This window comes from Stenella coeruleoalba, assembly GCF_951394435.1.
Source record: "Stenella coeruleoalba genome assembly, chromosome: 2".
Classification (NCBI taxonomy): Eukaryota; Metazoa; Chordata; class Mammalia; order Artiodactyla; family Delphinidae; genus Stenella; species Stenella coeruleoalba.
The window spans coordinates 179,182,601-179,197,590 of NC_137147.1; the positions used below are offsets into that span (position 1 = coordinate 179,182,601).

Sequence of the window (14,990 nt, forward strand, 5' to 3'; positions counted from 1 at the left end):
ACTGTGTGGGGAAAGACCAGGCAGATTGGGCGGGGTCGGGGTGGGGGGGGTAGATTTTGGGTATGGTTAAGTTTTAGGTACCTGTTAGGACACTGAGTGGATTCAGTTGTTGTGTGTCAGTAGTCGCCTTTAATCTAGAAGAATCTCTCTCTCTCTTTCATTTTTCATGAAATTGAGTTTTTGAAGAGTTCAGGTGTGTTTCTCATGGAATGTCTCACATTCTGGGTTTGTTTTTTACTAACGATTTTACAAAAGTTGTTACTCATGTTATTAGAAGTTTGAAAAGATATTTCTGTCAGGATAAAAACTAAGGGCGAAAATGAAGTTGAAACGAAGTGGAAATGAAGTAGGAGGGGCAGTGGTAAAGTGTGCTTTGTTTGGAGGGCGGTGCTGGATGCAGTCGTGATATGTAAAATTGTACTGTGTGCCTTATAGCTGTTGTACAAAAGTTATGCTTCTAAAACCGCGAGCAACATTGCATTCTTAGCCTTCTTTAAGCAATCTCGGTTAAAGTTAATGAACTTTATTATTATTTTTTCTATAGGTTTAAATGTAAGACTGGCTGTTTAGTTCTCCTTCTAAGGTAAGTTCTTTATTTTTATTATTTTTTTTGAAACAACATTACTATATTAAATTTATTATTCAAGTAGTTTGTCTAGAAAGTAAATTTTAGTTGCTGAAATTGTATGCCTAACTAGTTATCACCTGGGCTTTGTCTGTTTCAGAGGATGTTGTCCGCAGGGGCGTGGTGGTTACTGCACATATAGTGTAAATAGTTCCGTGCCGGTACTTAGGTGCTGAGGAAAATTGGGAGGCTACGCGACCTTGTAGGAACATTTCTGGTACATCTCACTAGTCAGAGTTACTCTGGTTTGCCTGAGGATCCTGGAGTGCTGGGTTGAGTGTGTTTTCCTAGGGCTGCTGTAACAAAGTGCTACCAGCTGGGTGACCTAAAAACTACAGAAACTTACTCTCTCACTGTTCTGGAGCCAGAGGTCCTCTGTGCTCCCTCTGAAGGCTCTAGGGGAGAATCCTTCCTTGGCCATTCCAGTTTCTGGCGGTTGCTGGCATTCCTTGACTTGTAGCTGCTTCACTCCCCATTTCTGCCTCTGTCTGCACGTGGTCTTATTCCCTCCGCGTCTCCTCTCCTTGTCTCCAAGGATTTGGGGCCCACCCTAATCAATGTGAACTCATCTCAAATTGATCGCATCTGCCAAGACCCTAGTTCCAAGTACGGTCACGTTCACAGGTCCCGTGTTAGGACTTAGACATACCTTTTTGGGGAACACAATTCATCCCACAGTAGTTGGGGCTCGACTTGAATTGTAGCAAAATCGAGATGCTGTGATCATTCTGAAGCTTGAATGCTGTGTTTTATGAGGTACTAAAATATTTGGAATTGTAACAGTGAATCCTAGGTTTCTCAAGCCATTTTAGGGATATTTCTAGTAGACTTTGCATGGTGTGTGTGTGTGTGTGTGTGTGTGTGTGTGTGTGTGTAAAATTTACAAATAAAAAGACTGGTTACTTGCTGGGATTTGTGGGATTCAGCTAAGGAGGATGTCATCGTACTGGGGTGGATGTAAGAGGAAACAAAAGTAAACTAGCAGATGCTTTTCTCTGTTTGTGTGTATTTTGCCTAAAAATAACAATGCTGCTTTTTAATCAGTTTATATTAGAAAATGAAACATATATTTGGATAACTTTTTTTTAAGCTCACTAATACACCTGATCATTTTAGAAAATAAAGAATACAGGGTCAGTGAATGAAATTCAGGGTCATTGAAATTCAGCCTCAGCTTCAAAGAGGGTTTTTGATAAGGCATGCAGTGAACCTAGAGCAATGCCTGGCCTTGGTAAGTGCCTAACATGTATTAGTTACTGTTAGTGAGCCTTTCTAAGAAAGTGAAGGAGGTTTGAGGTAGTCATGAAAGGGAGGAAAGTTCTTCTCACCTCTTATTTTTGATAGTCGTACGTCTGGTTGGTTAGCGTATCTACCATTCCAGTCATTGGTTCAGTTTTGGTCATAAACGACTGAAAAATGTAGATTACAGTTAGAATGAGAGCGTTTGTAATGCAGGACCACACATACGATATTAGACACATGTTTAATTTCTGGGTTTGAGATGTGAAGGTAATGTTCTTTATGATGCTTGTGAATGAATATTAAAAATCCAGACTATGTTAACTTTTTTCTTCATTCTCTTCCTTCATTTAAATAAAAATAGCCGTATCGATCCAACAAGCCACAGAGCCATAATGTGGCAAAGCATCCTTTTTGAGAGGTGAATATTACGGAATGAAAATGGCTGACAGAGGTGGGAAGATTGTTCCAGGGCAGGTGTATATTGAAGTGGAATATGATTACGAATACGAAGCGAAGGACAGAAAGGTCGTGATAAAACAAGGGGAGCGATATATCCTGGTGAAGAAGACCAACGATGACTGGTGGCAGGTGAAGCTGGATGAGAACTCCAAAGCGTTTTACGTGCCTGCCCAGTATGTGAGGGAGGTCGGCCGCAGAGCCCTGATGCCACCTGTGAAACAGGCAGCGGGGCTGCCGAATCATTCTGTGAAAACGATGCAGAGTCTCCACCTGCAGAGGTCCACAGAAAATGTGAGCAAATTGCCCGAGCTTTCAAGTTTTGGAAAGCCATCGCCGTCTGTGCAAGGAACAGGTCTTACTCGTGATGCCAATCAGAATTTTGGACCCAGTTATATTCCAGGTCAGACTGTCAACCTCAGCCTGGACCTGACCCATAATAATGGAAAGTTCAACAGTGACTCACATTCTCCCAAAGTTTCTGGCCAGAATAGGACACGGTTATTTGGTCACTTTCCTGGTCCGGAGTTCTTGGACGTAGAGAAAGCTGGCTTCTCCCAGGAACAGTCTTGTGATTCAGCAGGAGAAGGCTCGGAACGGATACATCACGATTCAGAGTCCGGTGATGAGCTTAGCAGCAGCTCCACTGAGCAGATAAGGGTAAGACTGAAAGTGGATGATGGAACACTTGTGCCACCTTCATAACCGTTTAATTATAGGTGTTACTATTTAAACATTTTTTTTTTTTTTGCGGTACGCGGGCCTCTCACTGTTGTGTCCTCTCCCGTTGCGGCATGTGGGATCTTCCCGGACCAGGGCACGAACCCGTGTCCCCTGCATCGGCAGGTGGACTCTGAACCACTGCGCCACCAGGGAAGCCCCTTTGTGTCAATTTGTCAAGTAAAGTGAAGTAATTTTAAAAGCACATGCGTGAAACTGAAATGTGTTTAGAAAAGTTTAATTATTAGTGAATTTGATAAATTTTGGGCCTAAAGCTCTGTTGTAAGTTTTATTCATCAAATTAAGTCAGTGAGGCTGCTCTTAAGGTGTGTCTGATGGTAACGGAACTAGTATGCACTTTTTCTTTTATAGGTTTTAATTTTTCTTGTGACATTTTGAGTGGAGACAGGAAAAAGGGAAGGTTCTCTAGAAAAACTTCTGATGCTTGAGGTCAAGGCAGTTACTGTCAGTTTATCATCATTCGTCTTAGTCTTTTCTTCAGTCCTTACGTGATACTTTGATGTAGAATATTTCTTTCGTGTGTCCTGGAATTTTTCTGCACGTGGGTCCTTATGTATTAGTTGGACTTGGGAAAGACATGTGTTTTCTCTTCCATCTGGCCATCACCACTGTTTCACACCTGAAATTACGCGTTATGTGTAGGTCCACTAGCAGCCCTGTGTTCTCTTCATCGTGCTCATCTTAAATTCACTACGTGGAAGGTCATGGCTCCTAACCTCTCCTGGACTATTTGGAAATCCTGTTCGATTTCTCTAGCCAGACCTCGTCCTAGCTCTTCGTGGCAGCTGTTTCAGACCTTTTCCGTTTTATTCAGTTCTCTGATTCACCTGCTTTTCCCTGCTGTCTTAGCAGATAGTCTTGCCTTCTGTTTCACGGCAGAAGTGAAAACTGTGGGGTGGGAACTGCTTCTGCTTGGGGAGGACGTATGCACAGCAGTTAATCGAGCTGTCCTTAGATTTGAATCCGGGTCCATGTCACTTGCCGGCTGAGTGATAATTGGGGCCAGTTACTTAACTTCTGTGTGTCTCAGTTTCCTCCTCTTGACATGGGGATCACGAGTGGGTTCCTGTATACCTAGCATGCCTGGCACTCAAGCAAGTAGAGTAGGTATCTACTGCTGCTTAATAAATTACTCCCAGATCTCCTGGCTTAAAACAGTAAACATTTATTATGTCACAGTTTCTGTGGCTCAGTCATTCAGAAGCAGCTTAGTTGGTGGTTTTAAAGGCTTAGGGTCTCTCACGGGGTTGGCGTCTTACGAAGTCTTGGCCGGGCCGGAGCAGCTGCCTCTAGGATGGTCACTTCCGTGGTCCTGTTTGGGCCTCTTTGCAGATGCTTGAATGTTGTGACTAGCTTTCCCCTAGACAGAGCCATCCAAGAGGGAAGAGGGTGGAAGCTGCGTTGCCTGTTATGCCCCGATGTTGGAAGTTGCGCCCTGTCATGCCTTAGCAGTCACACAGCTCAGCCCTGCTCTGTGTGGAGGTCACAGCACAGAGTGCGAATGTCAGGCTACGGGACATTAAGGGTCACCTCGGGGCTGGCTGTCGCAGTACACATTCGGCACCACAGAGCTGTCATTACGGTTGTCGTCGTCGTTTCTGTTACAGTTATTCCCACCATGAAACCTACAGGTGCACCAGTGTCATCAGTGATCTCCCCCCAGTGCAGGCAGTGCAGGCGTGGCATCTTCTATCAATGAGTGTCTCTTCATATTTGCTTTTCCCTCTTTTTCACAAACCTTTTGCTAAACATTGTGTAGCGTTGTGCTCGTATGGCTTTAGACTCATTATTTACCAAGTTTTTTCCCTCAGGATGTGCCTTTGCTCATGTTTTCCTATTTTAGTAAAGCTCTTCAGCAATACCTTCCCTTCCGAGCATCACCTTATCATTCTTTACTGGCAACTTCTGGAAAGAGTTGCACGTATTTGCTTCTTTGTGTTCGCTCATTTCCTGCTCATTCCTTAACCTGGTCTCCTATGGCTTCACCACCCCACCTAAACAGCTTCTGCTAAAAGCTGCCCACGGTTTCATTGTTGATAAATGTACAGACAGTTAAAAAAAATTTTATATATAATCATATCATGGTTACAGTGAACAAGATTAATAACCAAAAGGCAACTTAAAATAATTTTTCACTGAGGCATAGCATATAATCACGTGTGTAAATTGTACTAATCTTAAATGTATGGCTTGATGGATTTGTGCTTGTGTAAAGCCATGAGCCCCTTCCCAGTCAGTATCTACGCCCTCCCCGCCGTGTCTGCTGGGAGATTTTCATTCTTCTGACATGTTAGTACTGGTCAGTCTTCTTTAACTAAACTTCCATTTTGAGATGATTGTCGCTCCATAAGCAGCGGTAGGAAACCATAGTGAGGGGTCCCCTGTGCCCTCTGTCCGTTTACCTCCGTTGTAACGTCTTGCCAGACGGGACTGTAGTATCACAGTCAGGGTGTTGATGTTGGTACAGGTGAGATGCTGGGCGTTTCCATCAACACAACGAACCCTTATGTTGCCCTCTTAATGGCCACACCCGCTCCCCTCCCACCCCCAACGCCGCTTACCTGCTCACCACCACTAATCTGTTCTCCATTTTTATAATATTGTCATTTCAGGAATGTTATATAAATGGACTCACAGCCTATGTAGCTTTTTGGGATTGGCTTTTTAAAAAATATTTATTTATTTATTTGGCTGTGTCAGGTCTTAGTTCCGGCACGCGGGATCTTTGTTGCAGTGTGCAGGCTCTTCTTTGCGGCACGTGGGCTTCTCTCTAGTTGTGGCTCACAGGCTCAGTAGTTGAGATGCGTGGGCTCTCTAGGTGTGGCGCGTGGGCTTATTAGTTGTGGAATGTGGGCTTAGTCGCCCTGCAGCATGTGGGATCTTAGTTCCCCAGCCAGGGATTGAACCTGCGTTCCCTGCGTTGGAAGGTGGATTCTTAACCACTGGACCACTAGGGAAGTCCCCGGGATTGGCTTTTATCATTCCACATGATTCTCTGGAGATTGATCCAGGTTGTTGTGTGTATCAGGGTTTGTTCTTTTTGTTGCTAACTAGTATTCTATGGTATGGATGTACCGTACTTAAAAATAATTCACCCGTTGAAGAATGTCTGCGTTTCCAGTTTTTGGCCTTTGCAAACAAAGCTGCTACGTATAAACGTTTGTGCACAGGTTTTTGTGTGCACGTACCTCCTTATTTCTTTGGCATAAATGCCCGTGTGTATAATTGCTGTTTAACTTTTCAAGAAAATTAAGCAGCAGTTACATGGCAGTTGCACGTTTAATTTTTCAAGAAGCTGCCAAGCTGTTTCCTAGAGCGGCTGCACGTTTTACACTTATGTCAGCAGTGCCTGTGGTCCAGGTCCTCTGCATGCTCACCCGCATTTGGTGGTGTCTCTTTTTTATTTTAGCCATTCTGATAGGTGTGTAGTGATTGCTCCTGATTTTAATTTCCATTTCCCGAATGGCTAATGATGTTGAACACCTTTTATGTGCTTATTTGCCATCAATAGATCCTTCTCATTGAAATGTCTCTTCAAGGCTTTTGCCTATTTTTAATTAGACTTTTGTGCTGTTGAGTTTGGAGAATTTTTAAATTTTTTTACTTTTTATTTTTTTAATCTTTATTGGAGTGTAATTGCAATTTACAATGGTGTGTTAGTTTCTGCTGTACAACAAAGCGAATCAGCTATATGTATACATATATCCCCATACCCCCTCCCCCTTGAGCCTCCCTCCCACCCTCCCTATCCCACCCCTCTAGGTCATCACAAAGCATCAAGCTGATTAGAGAGTCTCTTTTTAGTATAGTCTAGATACTAGTCATTTGTCAGATATATAATTTGCAAATATTTTCTCCCAATGTCTTTTTGTACTCTTAACAGTGTCTTTTGCAGAGCAAAGGTTTTTAATTTTGATAAAGTCCAATTTATTAATTTTCCCTTTTATGGATCAGGCTTTTGTGTCAAATCTTAAGAACTCGCTATATAGCTCTATTAGTCAGGGTTCTCCAGGGAAACAAGCAATAGGGCGTGTGTGTGTGTGTGTGTGTGTATGGAGAGAGATTTATTTTAAGGAATTGGCTTATGTGATTATACAAGTTGGCAAGTCCAACACCTGCAGGGTGGGATGGTAGGCCGGAGACCCAGGGGAGGGCCAGTGTTGAAGTTCAGATCCGAAGTTTGTCTGCTGGCAGAACTTATTCTTGCACGGGAGGTCAGACTTCCATTGTCTGAGGGCCTTCAACTGACTGGATGAGGCCACCCACTCTACTGGGGGCAGGGGGCAACCTGATTTATTCAGAGTCCACCAATTTAAATGTTAATTGCATCCAAAGCACCCTCACAGAAACATCTAGAATAATGCTTCACCAAATATCTGGCCCAGCTGAGCTGACACACAAAATTAACCATCACAGTAGGTTTAGATTCTAAATATTTGCCTCAAGTATTTTTTTTCCCCTAAAAGTTTATAGTTTTACATTTGAATCTGTGATCCATTTTTTAAAAAAATCAATTTATTTATTTATTTATTTTTAGCTGTGTTGGGTCTTTGGTTTTGTGCACGGGCTTTCTCTAGTTGAGGTGAGTGGGGGCTACTCTTTGCTGCGGTACACAGGCTTCTCATAGTGATGGCTTCTCTTGTTGTGGCGCATGGGCTCTAGGCACGCGGGCTTCGGTAGTTGTGGTGCACAGGCTTCAGTAGTTGTGGCACGTGGGCTCAGTAGTTGTGGTGCACGGGCTTAGTTGCTCCGCGGCATGTGGGATCTTCTCGTACCAGGGCATGAACCCGTGTCCCCTGCATTGGCAGGCGGATTTTTAACCACTGCTCCACCAGGGAAGTCCCTGTGATCCATTTTGAGTTTAATTTTTGTATGAGGTTAAATCAGGGTTCATTTTTTTTGGCCTATGGGTATCTGATTACTACAGTACTGTTCGTTGAAAAGCTATCTTTCCTCCAATAAATTGCTTTTACACTTCTGTCAAAAATCAGCTGGCCACACTTGTATGGGTCTGTTTCTGGGCCATCTCTTCTGTTTCACTCAGAGACATGTATGTCCCTCCTCTAATACCACACAGGCTTCATTACTCTAGCTATATAATAGCCTTGAAATTGAGTAAACTGATTCCTCCTACTTTCTTCTTTTTCCAAGATATTTTTGCTATTGTAGGCTGAAGAGGGGAAGAAGGCCTTTGCAGATATGATTAAGGTAAGGATTTTGAGATGAGGACATTATCCTGGACCCTACATGCAACCACAGATGTCCATAGAGAGGCAGAGGGGCACCACACAGAGGGAAGGTGTGAAGATGGAGCAGAGGCAGGTTTGAAGATGCCAGCTGGGATTCTAATAGGGATCATCTGTAGGTTGATTTGGGGAGTAATGCCATCTTAACAGTATTAACATTTCTTGCAGGCAGGTCTGCTAGTGCTGAATTCTCTCAGTTTTGTTTGTTCAGGAAAGTGCTTCACTTTGACGCATGATTTCTTTAGATACAGAGTTCTTGTTGGTGATTTTTTTCTTTCAACACTTGAAATATTTTTCCCACTCTTCTTTTGTTTGCATGGTCTCCAGAGAGAAGTATGCTGTAACTCTTATTCTTGTTCTTCACTAGTTCAGTGTTTTTGCTTCTGGCTTCTTTCAAGATTTTCTCTTCATCTTTGGTTTTCTGCAGTTTGTGTGCGTTTTTTTGTACTTTGGTATTTGTGTAAGTTTTTGGTATTTATCCTGCTTTCAGTTTGGGAAATTTCTGTTGACGTATCTTCAAGCTCATTGATTCTTTTCCCAGCCGTGTCCAGTCTACTGATCATCACATCAAAGGCATTTTCTCTTTTCTGTTACAGTGTTTTAATTTGTGGCATTTCTTTTTGATTCTGTCTTAGATTTTCCATCCCTCTGCTTGCATTACTCATTTGTTCTTGTATGTTGCCTACTTTTTCCTTTACAGCCCTTAAAATATTAATAGTAGTTATTTTAAATTCCGCCTGATAATTCCAACATCTGTGCCGTATCTGAGTTTGATGCTACCTTTATCTCTTTAGATGATTTTTTTCTTGCCTTTTGCCATGCTTCGTAGTTTTTGTTGAGAGCCAGACATGTTTTATTGGGTAATAGGAATGGAAGTAAATAGGCCTCTAGCGTGCAGTGTTATGTTCAACGGGCTAGAAATTGGACTGTGTTTAAGGTTTGATGTAGTTGTAGGTACCAGACAGAGGCTTTAACTTCTTCAAGTACCCATGTTTTTGGCCTTCTCTGAGAGTTCCTCATTAGTGCCTGGCTCCCCAGTACATCTCCCTGCTGCCTTCCTGGCCGGGGCGGGGGGTGGCGGCAGTGCCTCATTCCTTGGCCCACATGCCCTCCACCGATGTGCTGGTCAGAGGATGGCCTCCTTGCTGCTCGGCGGTGGTGCAGGTTCTGAGTCTCCAGTAAGCGCCCTCTGTGTGTATGTACATAGGTTGGGGGGTCTTGTGACTGTCTGGCAGTGACCTCCCTGGTTGCTGCCTCTGCCTTCTCTGACACCACCCTGGCGGGGGTTGTAGGGTGCCTGTTACAGCCATGCTTGCCACCGCTGGTGGTCTGTGGGTGGAATCGGTGGTTTGTTCTGTGCCATTTGGCTGGACTAGTGCGGTAATATCCAAAACCTTTCAGTCTTGCTGGTCTTCCCCTTTTCTGGATCTTCTGCTAGATGTAGAGCAGGGATTTGTTGGGGCTTTTTTGGTCTGTGCCTGTTGGTGTTTCTGGGTTGCTGACTTCCCTCTTTTTTTAAAAATATTTATTATATTTTGGGTGCACCTGTTTTTAGTTGCAGTGTGCGGACTTCTTAGTTGTGGCATGCAGACTTCTTAGTTGCGGCATGCGGACTCTTAGTTGTGGCATGTGGACTCTTAGTTGCAGCATGCATGTGGGATCTAGTTCCCCGACCAGGGATCGAACCTGGGCCTCCTGCATTGGGAGTGCAGAGTCCTACCCACTGGACCACCAGGGAAGTCCCTGACTTCCCTTTTCAAACCTGTGGTGTATGAAGCCACAACTAAACCCAGGGAACTCACCGGTTTGTTGTTCATTGGGTCGTGAGGTCACAGTTGGTTTACCTTCTCTCTGCCTTTCAGAGTTGTCTTCTGTTTGTTTTATATATTATGTTTTTATTTATACCTAGTGTGAGGAATAGGGTAAAGTACATTTCCTCCTTTTTCCCAGAACTGGAAGTGATTGGTAAGTTGTTAATGGTAGTTTTTAAGTACTCATTGTCTTGACCTCTTAACAGTCTTGGTTAGAGGATGGCCTCTTTGCCACTTGGCAGTGGTGAAAGTTCTCTGGGGGATCCTCTCATCACAAGCTTCCATCATGCCCTGTCTTTTCCCTTCGCTGTACTCATCACACTTATGATTGTTTTCTTTCTTCTCACTAGTCAGTCTGTGGTCTCCAAGGCCAAGCTATCTACCATGTCTTGATCTCTCTGTCTGTCCGGTGCCTAGCATAGTACCCTGGTACATAGTAGACGTGCTAAATGCTTCTGTAATAATGACCAGTGTTTAGCCACAAATACATGGAAGGGGAGACCTAGATTAATGTCCCATCAAAGATGCATGTTTCTGCTTGAAAAACAGCCATCCAGCAGTGCTATGACCTTTGACACAGCATAGGCTCTATGAAGAATGTTATTAGAGAGGTGAAGTTGGGGGTAGAAAACTGTAATGCAATAGAGAGATTCCAAAATTTGAGTAAAAATAAAATCATAGGGCTTCCCTGGTGGCGCAGTGGTTGAGAGTCCGCCTGCCGACGCAGGGGATGCGGGTTTGTGCCCCGGTCCGGGAAGATCCCACATGCTGTGGAGCGGTTGGTCCCGTGAGCCATGGCCACTGAGCCTGCGCGTCCGGAGCCTGTGCTCCGCAACAACAACAAAAAAATCATAATATTCAGTCTCCACCCCCCCCCCTTAAATTGGGTACATCATATGCAGCGTCTTCATCAGATCAAGTTTTTAGGTCATTTCAAAGTTTATACTAATGGTTGATATGAAGATGAAACTGAAAAATCAGTGTTAGTTCCGAGCTCCAAACCTTAGAACAGCCTTAAAAATTATACGCTTTGCTCCTGATGCCCTATTTTTCTCTCATGATCTCATTAATATTCCTTTAATATGTGTGTCTTACCAGCCTTGAGTATCAAGTTTCCCGGTTCCCTGTAGTTAGAAAGTGAGGTCTAAAGCTGGAAAGTCGAGATGGTAGACCTTCATCTGTGAGGCTGACAGGATGCCAGAAGAAGTGATGACTTTAGGACGAAGGCCAAAATACTGTAAAGCTGAGAATCATGTTATTTTAAAAATACAATATGAATGTTTATGATTATGAATCTAGAAATGTTTATGTTCTATATTAGCTTTTTTATATTTGCAGATATATTTATAGAAAGTTTCTTCATTGACAGTGCTAAACTAATGTATTTCTGGTATTTGAAATCTAATATTAAATTCATCTGGAAAATTTTATATATGGAACAATTCATCAACATTTCTAGGTGTTATCATAGTACACTAGGTTCACAAAATCAATTCTGTAATTTTTTATAGATTGAAGCTTTGTTTCTAATTGAAGAATATTTAAATATTTCTTTTTAGTCTTTATTCCCATATTATGTGGACTGTTAATACAGATGTTTATTGTATTTAAAAATACAGATTTTAATTATACAATCATAAATATATCTGTGTATTTACAAAGAAAGAATCATACTGTATGTGCAGTTTCACCATACGGAGTATTTTCAAAATATCTATTATGCAAACAGAATATTTACTAAACAAAGAAGAATGCTGAGAGGTGTAATTTTTCAGGCTAATTAGATTTTCTGGTTAATTCAGGATTAGGTATAAAAGGTTTCAGTGTTTGTTAGAGATTTTCCTAAATCTGTTTCCACAAAGATGGTGCTGAATCTAAAAACAGACGTAAATTAGCTTTGTGTAGCGACAGCAAATAATGTCCCCTTTCGTCCAGATCCTCGCTCGCTGTTGGTAGACCCTTTTGTGAAGTCCTCCCCTGCCCTGCTGCTGGAACGCGTGGAGTCATTACTTAGCTTCCTTAAAATGCTCTGAAATGCTGCTTTGCCACCTGCTCAGACTCACCACAACTTCCTGTTTAATTTCTTTATTGCTTAGAGCAGCTCCCAAATTAGGAATTTTAGGAGATTTGGGTGCTGATGGCTTATGCTGTATAATGGCTTGAATAAGTTTTAGTGAATTTGTCTGAAAACCTAATCTTCAGCGTTTATATCATGATTTTCTTTGGTAAAGTATGGATGAAGTTCAGTGTCTTATTTCAAAGCAGTTGGAATTGTCTCTTGAGTGCTGGTATTGTTTATTTTACTTTTTTGTTGTTGTTGTCTTTTGTGATTTGCTCTCAAATTATGTCTCTCTCTCTCTTTTTAAAAATAAATTTATTTATTTGTTTATATTTATTTTTGGCTGTGTTGGGTCTTCGTTGCTGTGCCCGGGCTTTCTTTAGTTGTGTCGAGCGGGGGTTACTCTTCCTTGCGGTGCGCAGGCTTCTCATTGCGGTGGCTTCTCTTGTTGCAGAACACGGGCTCTAGGTGCACGGGCCTCAGTAGTTATAGCACAGGGCTCAGTAGTTGTGGCACACAGGCTTAGTTGCTCGGCAGCATGTGGGATCTTCCCGGACCAGGGCTCAAACCCGTGTCCCCTGCATTAGCAGGCAGATTCTTAACCACTGTGCCACCAGGGAAGCCCTGTTTTACTTTTTAAATTTAGGGCAATGTAGGTCTGAACTTGAGTTAGGACAGATGTGGCTTTTAAGATTTGGGATCTGCTGCTGTGTAGCTGTATGTCCATGGGCAAGTCCCCTAATCGCTGAGCCTCAGTTTTCTTACCTCTAAAAATGAACTGAGAATTGTTGTTATATTTAATGAAATACTGTGTGTGGAACTCCTTGTGTATCTGGCACAAGGGAAGCCCCAAGCACGATCCTAGTTCTATTCTCTCCAAGTCTTGTAGTTGCTGGCAGTCTTAGAGATTAGAATGCCCAGGCACAGTATGTTTAAGGGTTTCACTGCTCTTTCAGAACCCTTAGTTTTCTAAAACCTGGTGTTTTAAGTTTATATATATATTAAAAATCACTAAAATCTTTCTTAGACCTTGAATCATAGGAGATGAACATTTTAAGTGGTTCCTGGATTTTTAAACAATTTTCAAAATTATTTTTAAATGTTTTTATAAAGTAGAAAGCTGTACCTTTACTTACTTGAGTGTGAAGGTGAACTTTGTATTCCTTTTGATAATAATTATTAGTAGAATTGGTGGTATATTTTTTGGCACAGAAACTGGAGTGATTAATATCTCTACCAAATTTCAGAAAGACGATCTCATGGGTGGCAGATCTACTTAATCAGATCAACTGGCAGGTATATTTAGTGGCTTTGCTTTCGAAGGCTGGCCAGCCAAATTACTGTCAGATTCTGGATTTTCTATATCCCCCTGCCCAGAATGCATAATCTAGTATTAACAATACTTGACTCTTGAAAAATTAGTTAAAACAGTTGACTGTTTTGAGACAACCAAGATAGGTGTATCTGGTGGCTTAATCATTAGAAGATAAAAGCGAAAAAGCTGGTAAACTGGAACTGACATTTCATTTAAATAACTAAAATAAATAATAAATAAAAGACTCAATATAAGAATAGATGTACATGAAATTGAACATATTTATAGTAAGCCCTTAATAATCTCTGCCTGTGTTGAACAGGAAATGTATTAATGTGAAATCTGTAGGTGGAATAATAAAGTAGTTTTTCTCTCTCCCCTCGTTAATCTTTTTTTTATTCTTTAAACTTACTTTAGCAAGTAGTAATTGATCAGCATTTTAGTTCCATTCCAGTTCTTGGACTGCCCTTTGCTTGAGCATATAAAGTACTAAAGGGGTGGTGGGAAGTAAAGAAAAGGGTTCTGATGATCTGCAGAAATGGTCATCATCGCCACATACGGAGAGTTGTTTGTATTAAGCTTGAATCTTATTTCAGTAATATTTTAATTCGTGACATCCCTGGGAGTGATGAGATCAGCAGTGCTCTTTTGGGTGGTTTTGTTAGTTTGTCCTTTAGTTTTCCTTTCTTTGTATTTTCCTCCTCTGAATAGCATTTGGGAAACTATCTTCTGTTTCTGCTTTCTAGGATCATCTTCTTGTCAAATCTTTCTACTAAATCAAAACAGGAAAGAATAAAGTTGTTTTGATTTTATTTAATTGACTACGTACATATTTATAAAGTCACAGGATTTATATGAAAAATGCAATTTGATGAAAAATGCAATCAGAATTTGGTGAAAAATGCAAACTCCTCTCTCAAGAAATGCACACTTACATCAAATTTTACTCTAATTTCAGGGTATCCAGAAACCCAGATTCTTAAAGTGAAAGTTCTGGGCAAGGTAATTATGGAGTGAAAATTGATAAATCTTTAAGGAAATTTAGGCATAAATGTCTAATTAGATGGAAATTTGGGAGAGGAGCTAGATCTGCTTGAAATTACATTTGGGTCAAACCTGAAGGCAGAATGAATCGAGATCTCTTAGGATGACTGTTCTTACTTTCTTTGGCATGCCTTCTCTTCTCCATGAGAAGAGCACCTTGTTCTAACTGCTGCGGGTCTTTTCTCAGAAACTCTTGATATTAGAAAGTAAGTGCTTTATCATCTATCATTAACTTCTTCCTGGAATCAAGAGCCTGCTTTAGTTTAGCATCGATCTGTTTATCAGGCTGCTTTCCGAGGATCTAGTGACAGCCGTAGACCATCTTTTCAAGAAAATGCCTGCACGTGTGTTCATGCATATGGTGCCGCTGGGCTCACAATCCACATAAATCTCTTTACATCCTCCTCTCTTTCACCTTTTTCCTGCCCTTTTCTCACCTTTTCCTTTTCTA

General features: G+C 41.7%; 1 protein-coding gene across 8 annotated transcripts in view; it reads left to right on the top strand.

Moving 5' to 3' along the window:
* The window catches only part of ARHGAP12 (Rho GTPase activating protein 12), a 111,544-nt gene that overhangs the window by 16,124 nt on the left and 80,430 nt on the right, over window positions 1-14,990 (top strand). For 4 of the 8 annotated variants that reach the window (XM_079914608.1, XM_079914601.1, XM_079914606.1 and 1 more), the window contains exons 2-3: window positions 545-583; window positions 2,229-2,983. In XM_079914608.1, the coding sequence (XP_079770734.1) occupies window positions 2,300-2,983 (684 nt within the window). In that variant the 5' untranslated portion in view covers window positions 545-583; window positions 2,229-2,299. Of the gene's footprint in view, window positions 1-300; window positions 584-725; window positions 843-867; window positions 1,382-2,228; window positions 2,984-14,990 lie in introns of those variants that run through there. The other 4 variants (XM_079914603.1, XM_079914604.1, XM_079914602.1 and 1 more) reach the window with 4 other exon arrangements.